At 43.1% G+C, this 12,475-nt stretch overlaps 1 protein-coding gene across 3 annotated transcripts in view; it reads left to right on the plus strand.

Moving 5' to 3' along the window:
• The window catches only part of AFG2A (AFG2 AAA ATPase homolog A), a 232,919-nt gene that overhangs the window by 45,837 nt on the left and 174,607 nt on the right, over positions 1–12,475 (plus strand). For all 3 annotated transcript variants that reach the window (XR_011364004.1, XM_069978570.1, XM_069978569.1), the window contains exons 10-11: positions 1,763–1,917; positions 6,433–6,642. Coding sequence is in view for 2 of the 3 variants with exons in the window: in XM_069978570.1 (XP_069834671.1) it covers positions 1,763–1,917; positions 6,433–6,642 (365 nt within the window). In the remaining variant the exon portion in view is untranslated. The remainder of the gene's footprint in view (positions 1–1,762; positions 1,918–6,432; positions 6,643–12,475) is intronic.

A 12,475-nucleotide genomic window follows, 5' to 3' on the forward strand; every position in this document is an offset into this window, starting at 1 on the left:
GCTAGCATAAAAACACATACCAAAAAATATACGTATATATAAATAGAAACATAAGGAATCGCATGAGCAATACCACAAAAATTATAAAGGATATGTGTATATACATTTGCTATAATATTATACAAATTGTACACAGAAAATATAAAAAAATATGTATATATAATCTGTCATTTTCAGTAATCTCGTTTCGCCCCTGTGGGGTTAAAGCTTTCAACATTTAACCCTTGTGGGGTAATAAGATTTTATATAAAATATATGTACAGTATATAGAGAATATAAAATAAAAATATAAAATATGTAAATATAGCCTATCTGGTATTTTCGACAGTCTCATTTAGCCCTTGTGGGGTTAGGGTGGATAGTTTAAAAATCCAATATGATTCACGATTAATTAATTGTCGGTATCTCCTCGGGTGGTTTTCTGGAATCTGTTCTAATATGATGAGTGTTATATCTCTAGGATCACTTTTATGATAAATGGAAAAATGTTTAGATACGCTGTGTAGAAGAAACGCATTTTTTATGTTAAATCTATGTTTATTCATGCGCGACCGCACAGTCTGAACAGTGCGGCCCACATATTGCAAACCGCAACTACATTCCAGCAGATATATAACAAATTGGGTCGCACATGTGAGTTGATTCCATATTGTGAACGATTCACCAGTAATATTAGATTTGAAAGTATTAACTGGACCCGGTAAATCAACCATGTGATTTATTATCGTCGTTTTATCGACGATCTGTTCTTTATATGGACAGGAACAGAAGGAGATGCACAGTCTTTTGTAAATGAATTAAATTGCAATGATTGGGGAATAAAATTCACGCTGAATTTTAGTAAGGAGAGTATAGATTTTTTAGATCTAACCCTAATAAAGAGAGAAGACAAAATTATTACAAAAACTCACTTTAAAAGTGTCGATGTGAATAGCTTTCTCTAGTTTAGTAGCTGCCACCTACCTCAATGGCTAAAAAATGTACCGTTTGGGCAGTACCAACGTATAAAATGATGGAAATTGTCTGCACGGGCGTCAAAATAATGATCATGACAATTATTTCCAGACGTCTTCTGCAAACACTGGACATTATTTTTAAGTTGTTCACACACAGTTTTTCTTTTTTCACCGTCCTTTTACTGTTTTTACTATTTAATTGAATGGACTTCTTAATTAAAGACCCAAAAGGCAATCAGTCCACCTAACCTAGAATAATGTACCAGCAGACTGGTGGCCAAACAGCAAAATTACCTCCAAAATTGTTAGTGATGTCCGTGCAGCCTTCGCTAAACAATTATCGGGCTGTATAATAGGCCCAGGCCGATCTAGTCTGACGCTTGGCATTGTGCTGGTGATATAGGGCTCTTATGCCCCATCAAGCCGAACAACAAAAAGAAATTGCTTAGTCCTGGATCATCTTTACAGTGCACACAAACTGCGTTTGACAAACCCCATTGACTTAAATGGGCTCTTATCAGGTTTTCCTCATGGTGCCTGACCTTTTAGCTAACAAAATACCATCATACATCATGCAGATATTACAATAGAGGCTCCTAATGAAACCTCCAATGCCGATATGACCCTAGCATACATAATACAGAGAGCGGAGTGTGGAAGGAAACCTAGTAAGCCGAGGAGAAGAACATATAAACGTTATGACAAATATTTGGTAATAAATAATATTATTAGTGAATTCTGCAGGTTACATAATATTCTGTTTCCTATCAACAGTATGGTTCATGGCTGATCGGTTTCCTTTGCAGGCTTGAATGCTTTGAGGAGAAAACTCGGAGAGATAAAGGATCCATCAGACAGTGATGTGGCCGGCTCTGTGGTCATCGCTCTGAATGATTTCCTGCAGGCGATGAATGATGTCCGGCCCAGCGCCATGCGGGAGGTGGCAGTGGATGTGCCCAATGTATGTAAGGCTTGTCTATCTGTAGATGCATCATGTTTCATGTGTTTAGAATTATCAAACTGTTTACATGATGAAGCCGAATATTCTACTAATGTGCGGTAATAATTACGTTGTTTAAATTGTTCTGCTGTTTCTTAGTTTTGGAATAGTTTAGTGATAACTGCTTTGGTAACCATTATTGGTAGTCACCCGAGTTTCCTTTAGAATTGAATGATAAAATCTGCAGGTGCGGTACAGGAGCCGCCTTTGTTTAAAGGGAACCAATCACCTCAAAAACTCATAACCAGCTTTTGAAATGTGTTGTTAGACCACACAGCACACTTGCCACACATGTTTTCATAGCCTCCTTGCCTCCCCTGTGTAAGCCGCAAAGTAACTTTATAAAACTGGAGCCCTGCAAATTACCTGTTTGTTGGAAAGTCCGAAAAGTCCCTCAGCCTTTAGTCAAGTGACAGCCACGAGGGCAGAAAATTGCACCGTCCATTGAGAGATTGCACCATCGAGGTACAAAGTGCTGTAGTATACTTTCATTGGGCGGAGAGTAGAAATTCGCCTTTGGATGATGGTTCAGTATGGACCTAGCACCATGAATCATTTTATTAAAGGGAATGTGTTATCAGAAAATGACTTATGTGAGATCTTGCAGTTTTCATTCTCACCACTGGGGCTAAAACAAAGCTAAGACTTCCTGTTGCGTCAGTGGCGATCGGAGGAGGCTGCTGTAAAGTGATCTGTACCGCATTTCAGCGACATGTGACGCCAGTAGATGAGACAATAGCAGCCCCCTGTGGAATGACCTCTTCAAACGTCACAGAGAGCGCTCAGTAATGTTTCACGTTCATCTCAAGGTGACAGAGTCTGTCTTTTGTTGTCTATGTCCATGAGTCGTGCTGTAAAGCATGTCACTAAATGCTGTTACATTTTGATTCTCCCTTGTCTAAACTGTAAGGTTGTCTGTAGTGTGGTCAGAAGCAGGAGATTAAAATATTATAAATCCAGTAGGATAATGGCCAATTTAGGTTAAAATTTTATTTTGTACTGTCTTCCTATCCTAGCCAGAATCCTGCTCCACACTGATGAGGGGCGACACCCCGAAACAGCTGTCTGTGTCTGGCCTTGTTTTTTCCCTTGTCATTACATTGACTTATAGGGCCACTTAATATGGTGGTTTTGGTGGTTTCCTTACAGGAGCCGCCCCTTGGCTGGGTCCTTCCCGGAGGGATATCTGGCTAGTCCTGTGTTTCTAGACTCTTCATGTTTCCCAGGGGGCAATGCACCTAGGATTTCACTGCATTGAGCGCTTTCACTAGCAGCCGGCAGTGTTATCGTTTGGCTGGTCTCCCTAAGATCAGCGATCTCTTTCTCTTCTATGACCATCTGGTCCTCCAGAGTATTTGGTTGTCTTATGCTTGCTGGGTCACATTAAACCTGGATTAAATTAATATTAATGCGTTTGCCATTGACTATGTAGCAATATGTATCATCGTGAGCAAAAAGAACAATATACTACCTGGCCCCCCACCACCTCAGAATAAGGCTGAAAATATTAGAAAAGGGAAAAATCATTTCCTCCACTGGCTCGAATTCTGTTTTCCTGTATAGTTTCAGATTCCAGTAACAGGACTCTGCAAACCTAAACCTCTTGGCTCTCCTGCGGGAACATCTGGAGATGCTGTTGCGTGTCTAGTCCTTTCGCAGCAATTAATCCATGCAGACTTCTCTCCTGTAAACTCCTGTTGAGGAAAGACTCTTGAAGCTAGTTAAATAAGCAGGTGATCCCAATGTGTTGCCTTTTGGTAAAAGTAGGTTTAAGTTTCCTTTGTGGAAGTGTGTAAGATATTCTATTTGACACACGAAACCCCAGGCTAAAAATATCACACGGGATCACATATGGCCTCAACGTTTGACGTTACCAGAGCTCCGCACTTATTGGCTTCATGTTGGTTACATTCCAGAGACAGAAAGTCAGGCGGACGTATTATAATAGTTTCTATATGATACATATTGAGAGGAAGCAACAGACGGCGACTGCACATTATTATTGCCTGTGAAAACTATAGAGATTTTTTTTAAAGTTTTTTCTTTTATGAGGTGTTTGCTGCAGATATGTAATAGGCCTATTCGAAACCCATCACTGTGTTTCAAACTTCCACCCCTGAATTTGAGATGCTTAAAGGGGAAATCTAACCTGCTGATATGTCTCATTTGCACAGATGACGCTGAGGAGGAAGGTATGTGTCTTATCTTCCTCCTCTGCGACTTTCCGGTGCAGTTAGTATTAGGAGCCCTAGGACACCTGTTAGGAGAACTGCCTGGCCCTATAGCACTGACCCCCCCCCCCCCCCCCCCCCTTTCTATTGATAATGAATGGATCGGGCCAGATTGGTGCTATTGGAGCAGGCAGTACTCCTAACGGGTGCCCCAGTCTCACTGGACCACGGAGCAAACTACTAACTGCACCGGAAAGGCGCAGAGGAGGAAGACAAGAGACATACCTTCCTCTTTGGCATCTTCTGTGCAATAGGGACATATCAGGAGTTTAGTTTTGACTAACCTGCTGATAGTTCCCCTTTAAAGAGACTGTAAAGCTACTCTACATAAATCCTGTGCGCACCAGTGCACGCGTCAGGAAACCTACACCAGCTCAGAGCTGGAGTAGGTTTCCTGACAATTTTTTGCCATAGAAAATGATGAATAGTGCAGACTCTAAGTCCGCATCCCCCATTCCGTCCCCCTGGCGTACTGGGCGGAAAGTGGCCAGATGCGAATATTTAATTTGCAGAGTGGCTATTCGCATCTGGCCCCTTTCTTCCGAAAAATATGATTTTTTTCACTTAATTAATGTCCCTCTTACTGTTTTAAACTGAGGTCACCAGTTCCCTTTAAAGTGTCACTATCGTTTCAATTTTTTTGCAGAAATCAATAGTACAGGCGGCTGCACATCACACCTATGGCTGATACTAATGCTGCTAAGCCTATTTTAAAAAATCAACGGGATGTTGGAATATGAATTGATCAAGCCATATCGCCCCCGTGTACCAACGTGCAGGTCTCCTGGTTCACATGGGTCCCTACGCTAACTCCACACCATGTCGGTCAGCGACCGCCACCCCCGCAAAGCGTACACATGCAGGGAAGGGAGGCCATGGAATGGCCTTGCAACCCCCTTGTCACAGGACCAAAGCCAAAGTGCTCCCCCAAAGTCCCAGCCAGCACCACCGGCGGGGAAGACTGCCCCCAAACAACACAAGTATGGATATGGTATTACACTCACCAAAACTGCTGCAGACAGAATGGGAAAAACATGGAGGTACTGTCGTGTGAGCACAGGTATATGCTCTGCTGACTTAGGTCACATGGGTGAGTGTAATACCATATCCATACTTGTGTGCCCCCAGAGGTGCCCCCATGAGCTAATAATGCCCCCAGAGGTGCCCCCATAAGCTAATAATGCCCCCAGAGGTGCCCCCATGAACTAATAATGCCCCCAGAGGTGCCCCCATGAGCTAATAATGCCCCCAGAGGTGCCCTCATAAACTAATAATGCCCCCAACGGTTCCCCCATAAACTAATAATGCCCCCAGAGGTGCCCCCTATGAACTAATAATGCCCCCAGAGGTTCCCCCATGAACTAATAATGCCCCCAGAGGTGCCCCCTATGAACTTATAATGCCCCCAGAGGTGCCCCCTATGAACTCTTGTGAACCGCAGGGACGGGACCTCCGGCAGGCGTGATGACGTTACATCATCACGCCTGCCGGAGAGGTCACGTCCCGGCGTCCTATAGGCTGCTGGTATGAAGTGCCAGCAGTCTATGGGAGTGAATGTAGGAGCAGGACGCTGACAGATCCTGCTCCTGCATTTTGCTCGCTTTAATGTTCCGCCCGCTCACTGTGCGGGCGGAACATCAAAGTGATCCGTGCATCCTGAGAAGCTGCGCGGCCGCAGTTTCTCGGGATGCTTAAATAGACAGTGTCACATTCCCCACCAGGATCCTGTGGCACCCCTGGCGGGTTCTCCCGGCACCCCGGTTGGGAAACGCTGCTTTAAAGGTATGACCATGCAGGGTTGCTACCTCCACTAGGTGGCACCATAGAGTAAGCACCATTTCAATATTTTTTTCCACAAAGGAGCTTGCGTGGCCTATAATAGTTCACACACCTTTTGGCACTTTGATGAGTGGAAAAACTTGGCACCTTCTGCCCCAGCACAGAGCGAGTATGCTAGGCCTTGACTTGGACTAGGCCCCAACTCAAAATGGTGTGGAACAGATTTCTGCACAACTGTTTGTTTTAGTAGACTGTATGGGGGAGATTTATCAAACATGGTGTAAAGTGAAACGCTCTTTGTTTTTCTTTATACCGATCCTAAAATCTTTCAATAATACCACTCCATGTTTTACTTCCCTCTGTCTTCCCAGAAATAAAATCTTTCTTGTCAGATCATTTCCAGGACGGCATAGCCTGGGGCATGTATGTGCTGTCTGAATGGACTTTTTTTTTTTTCTTCCTTCAGGTATCATGGTCGGACATTGGAGGGATGGAAAATGTTAAGCTTAAACTAAAGCAGGCAGTAGAGTGGCCACTGAAGCACCCCGACTCCTTTATTCGCATGGGAATCCAGCCACCAAAGGGAGTATTGCTTTATGGTCCCCCGGGCTGCTCCAAAACCATGATAGCAAAGGCTCTGGCGAATGAGAGTGGACTGAACTTCCTGGCAGTGAAGGTAAGGCTAGTATAACACGGGTCCGATAATAACTATAAACTATTTGCTAGATTGGCGCTTGTTTACTGGGCCTATTACACGACCCGATTATTGTTTAACAAGGGCTACCGATGTCCTTGCAGTCCTTGCTTTTACTTTTTACATTACCTATCCAGGCTGCAGGGCTCCTCTTGCGGTCTTCTTCTCCCCGGGTCCCACGCGCTCTAGCTTCAGAGCGAAGCGCTGGAGCGCACGGGACTCGAAGAGTAGACCGCAAGAGGAGCCCTGCAGCCTGGATAGGTAATGTATATTGCCAGTCGCCGGCCGTCGACTGCTATTACACGTAGCGATGCGCGGTCGGCGCCCGACAATTATAGGTTCAAATCTAAATCAACGATCAGCCGATGATCGTTGTCAATGTCATCGGCTGATCATTGTATTTATTACATGGAGAGATAATCGGCCGAATTGGGCTGATTCGGCAGATTATCGTTGCGTGTAATAGTACCCTAAGTTGTATGCTGTATTATTCCTGTATTTATTAGAAGAACAAAGACTTTTATTACAGATAAAGGGAAAGTAACTAACAGCAGGGTGGAAGCATCGAACCTGCAGTTAGGCTCCATTTAAAGTTAGGCTCCATTTAAAGTTAGGCTGGGTTCACACTGCGTCTGTTTAACAGGAAGAATTGATAAAGAAACGGATGCATTTGTGCGCATCTGTTTTTCCCATTGGCTTCCATTATAAAAACCGGACCAAAACACATCCTTTTTTTAGCGTACACTAAAATGTGGTTGACCATGTTTTTGTGTACGGTAAAAAGGAAGTGTTTTGATCCGTTTTTTTACTGAAACTTGTGTTAACCCAGCCTTACAGGTTGAGACAAGACTTGAAAACTCTGTTCTGCCAAAAGTACTGATGCTCCTGCCAACCAACCTTAATCTCAGTGCTCCCAACACCCCCATCGTCAAGATGCTAATGGATAAACCTTAAAGGGGTTCCAAAGAATAAGGGGTCATTCACATGTCTGTTGAATTCCGTACATGGACGGTGTTCTGCGGACTGGATCGGGGAGCTTCCAGCATCAAGATTAATATGATGTCAGGAGCTCCTAAACATTTCAAGGCTATGTTAGGACAACAGCTAAATAGAGCTGCGGGTCATGTGACATATCCGCGGCTTTATACAAAATGCAGAAGCTGGGACCTGATATGGAGATCAGTGGGGGGTACAGAGGTCGGACCACACCGTGATTTCCTACTTATTCCCTATCCCGTAGATCTGGATATGGAAATATATATAATATATATATATTTATATTATCTTATAACAACTTGTGTATAAATATGTAGAGCAAGAGAGTACATTCTGTCATCATAAGGCTATGTTCACACAAGGTACTATTTTTGAAAAGAACGGCAGTTGTTCAATGCATCGTGTGAAGACAATGGCCGTTGTTCTGCAATGCATTTCATTGCAGAAGGAAAAGAATAGCCTTTCTTTTCAAAAATAGTACGTTGTGTGAACATAACCTAAAGGTGGAAGAGGTGGAATATTTTATTGACTTTTATGATATCAAGTGGGTCCTCTTCCAAGGGATTATTGGAAAGGCCTGGGATGGGGAGCCTTCGGCCCTCCAGCTGTTGCAAAACTACAATTCCCATCATGCCTGGACAGCCGATGGCTGTCCAGGCATGATGGGAGTTGTAGTTTTGCAACAGCTGGAGGGCCGAAGGCTCCCCATCCTTGGGATAGGCAATCTTGAATAAAAACACTATTCCCTATGTAAACCTATGATGGCAGATCGCTGCAGCGCTCATCCACTGGGTACGCAGCGCAGCAGTCTGTCATACTTTCTGTACATTGTTGACTCTTGAGAGATTAGAAAACATTGTTGCTTCGCCTTTTGTTCCAATGTAGACTAGATTGAGCGCTGCATAAAATTATTTTTTTGTGCTGTAAATATTTTGCTTGTATAGACTGAACGCTCCCAGCATATCCATGAGAATCGGATGTCCCAGTCTCTCATTGTTTGCTCTTCATAATTTACACCCTCTAACATCTTATCTAACACATCTTTGCTATTGTAGTCCTTCCAGCTTTAGCCTTTTTACCTTGATGTTCCAGTAATGTGCTTCCTGCGGTAATTGTTAGGTGTTCTCTGCAAAAGATAAAAGCTCAGATCAAAGGCGCTCTCCTCTATCTGCAGCCACATCTGGCCCTGTGTGTTATCTCTCTGCAGGTACACTGACCAGGCCAATAATTATATTAGCTTTGTCATTGTTTCTCACCTGGAACTTCCTAAGCAGACTCTCTGCTCTTTCATCACCCCGGTACACACCGTACTTGGATGTTATTGTACAATTATCATAATACATTTAGGAGATCACAATAAAAACTTTTGGAATCCCTACAAATTTTCTTAAACCTCATGCACATTTTCAGTGTCACTGTTGTGTTCATTTTTTATGACTTTTTTTGCTAAAATCAATAGTACAGGCGATTTTAAGAAACTTTGTAATTGGGTTTATTAGCCGAAAAAAATGCATTTTTATCATGAAAAAGCAGTTTGAAGCTCTCCCCCCTTCATGTTTTTCTTATGGAGAGGGGAGGGGTGGAGCGAGATGAGGCACCAAAACAGGACAACAAAGAGTTAATTTACAGCTACATCACTGGGTTTCTCCTCTGAAGTCAGCACTGACCTCTCTGACCTCTGAATAGCGGCTTTCACACAGCTCCCACTGTATAATCCTTTGTTCTCTGCTCTCTGCTGGTGACTAGTCTCCCTCCTCCCCTCTCCATAGGTTACACAGGGCACGGCTGATGTAAAAGAGTCGAGACTTCCTGATAATGAGCAGTGAATGAGAGAGGAGGGAGGGAGGGGGGGGGACCTGGAGAAAGTCTTTTTGAATGCAGATAATGGCATATTTGCCTAATAAACCCAATTACAAAGTTTCTTAAAATTGACTGTACTATTGATTTCTGGGGGGGGGAAAAAAAAAACGACAGTGACACGTTAAGGCTTTGTTAACTTTTCTATTAATTACGCCCGTTGTTGACGATTTGCAACATGGCCGTGATTACTAGAAAAGTTATGTTGCACTGCAGTCAATGGAATCCCGGCTGGAGTGTATACACATTGTATATGCTCCGGGCCGGGGTCCCTAGCGCCCGAAGGAAAACTGACATGTCAGTTTTGTGCGGCCGCTATTCATTGAATAGTAGACGCACAACCCTGACAGGTCAAACGATGGAGAGTGCAGCTCCGACCGCACTTTCTATTGTCTGCAATGGTGAATGGGGATGCGGGCACCCACGGATGCGCCTGCATCCTTATTCAGCACAAATGAAGTTCATCCGGCCGGTACTACAGTACCGACCAGGATGAACTTCACTGACACTGGCCATCCTGTGACACGACTGGGTCACAGAACGGCCGATGTCTCATGTTGTGTGAACCCAGCCTAAGGGTGTGTCCACACGTACAGGATCCGCAGCAGATTTGAGGTTGGAGATTCAAAGCAAATCATATCTGGGCCATCAAATCTGCAGCAGATCTGCTACATTCGGACGATTATCGATCCCGTGGAATAGGCCCCTAGAGGCCCATTACTCCCCTCTATTGGCTATGGACACTATGTTGTGTCTTGCCCTGTTTGGCCTGGGGGGGGGGGGGGGGGGGGGGGACGGATCAAAGACATTTTGATTAAAGCTTTAAAACCTCTTACAAGGAAGTTTGTAAGAAATAGTGATCCGGTCATTAGTATATACACCGGATTTTACATTTGGAATTTGAAGTTGATAAAGATAATATGTAAAAACACGAGACAGCGGAAACGATAAGAAGCAGACGCCTGTCTATTGCCAGATATACAGAACAGCTGCACAAATATTTTCTGACTATGAAACTTTGTTTTGACATTTTTGTAAACTCTGAATGTGTGAGACATTGATAAAAAGACAAAACTATGCAAGAACTAAAGAAAGAGCGACGGAATCACGAGCCGTCCTCTCTGGAGCTTCACGCTTATAGTTGCTGCACTTTCTTTTAGCTACCTGAAAGAGAAAATCACCTATTGCTCAAGTTACGTTTTTATGTTAAAGGGAATGTTCACCAAAACTTTTTTTTTTCTTTTCCAAATCAACTGGTAACAGTGCCAGAGATTTGTAATTTACTTCTATTAAAAAATCTTAAGTCTTATCATGTGCTGTATGTCCTGCAGGAAGTGGTGTATTCTCTCCAGTCTGACTGCAGCTGCTCTGGACAGTTCCTGACATGGACAGAGGTGGCAGCAGAGAGTACTGTGTCAGACTGGAGAGAATATACCACTTCCTGCAGGACGTACAGCAGCTGATAAGTACTGGCAGACTGGAGGTTTTTTTTTTTTTTACAAATCTCTGGTATTTTCTGGCACCAGTTGATTTGAATGAAAAATTTTGGGTGAAGCCTTTAACTATATTTTAAATTTTTTTCTTTTTGTGTGTGTGTGTGTTGTTTTCTAATTTACAATTTTATTGATTAAGTTATAACATAATCCTGAATCCTTGCATTTTTTTCTGGTCACTTGGCCTGTATTATATTATATTAGGCTGACCCTTTTCTGTACAGATCACTTTGCAGCAATGTCCTCTTCTTAAAGGAGAAGTCCGACAAAAATATTTATTAAAGTATTGTATTCACCCCCAAAAGTTATAGAAATCCCCAATATACACTTATTACGGGAATGCTTATAAAGTGCTTTTTTCCCTGCACTTACTACTGCATCAAGGCTTTACTTCCTGGATAAAATGGTGATGTCACTTCCTGGATAACATGGTGATGTCACTTCCTGGATAACATGATGATGTTACTTCCTGGATAACATGGTGATGTCACTTCCTGGATAACATGGTGATGTCACTTCCTGGATAACATGGTGATGTCACGAGACAACTCCCAGAGCTGTGCGGGCTGTGGCTGCTGGAGAGGATGATGGCAGGGGGACACTGAGGGACACAGGGCACTGGAGGGACACTGAGCATCCCTCTGCCATCATCCTCTCCAGTAGCCACAGCCCGCACAGCTCTGGGAGTCAGGTCATGACATCATCATGTTATCCAGGAAGTGACATCACCATGTTTTCCAGGAAGTGACATTACCATATTATCCAGGAAGTGACATCACCATGTTATCCAGGAAGTGACATCACCATGTTATCCAGGAAGTGAAGCCTTGATGCAGTAGTAAGTGCAGGTAAAAAAGCACTTTTCCCGTAATAAGTGTATATTGGGGATTTGTATAACTTTTGGGGGGCAATGCAATACTTCAATAAAACTTTTCTCTGAACTTCTCCTTTAAGACAGGCAGGAATACAGTCAAAGGTGACACCAGTAGATAGACAATACAATACTGATGTTAAAATCTGAGCCTCAAACCCCACCCCCACGGAATGACCTCTGTACAGGTCACAGAGCATTTCTAGATAAAAACCTCTGCCATACAAATGAACATGGTCTGCTGCAAACTATTGTCTCTATGACCATGGGATTTGCTGTATTACATATCTGTCAATGCTGTTAAATGTAGCACTTGCAAGATGGCCTCAATAATAATGTACAAAGAAAAAAAAATAAGAAGAAAAATAATTACAGTAACAAAAAAAAGGAACCAGATTATTAAAAAAGAACATGCGTTAGTTTCTTGCTTTGAAGGGGACTCTGGTGATTTATTTTCCTTCAAATCAACTGGTTTTAGAAAGGTATAGAGATTTGTAATTCACTCCTATTTAAAAATCTCAAGTCCTCGAGTACTTATCAGCTGCTGTATGCCCTGCAGGAAATGATGTTTTCTTCCCAGTCAGACACAGTGCTCTAT

The sequence above is a fragment of the Dendropsophus ebraccatus genome, chromosome 7, assembly GCF_027789765.1.
Source record: "Dendropsophus ebraccatus isolate aDenEbr1 chromosome 7, aDenEbr1.pat, whole genome shotgun sequence".
NCBI lineage: Eukaryota > Metazoa > Chordata > Amphibia > Anura > Hylidae > Dendropsophus > Dendropsophus ebraccatus.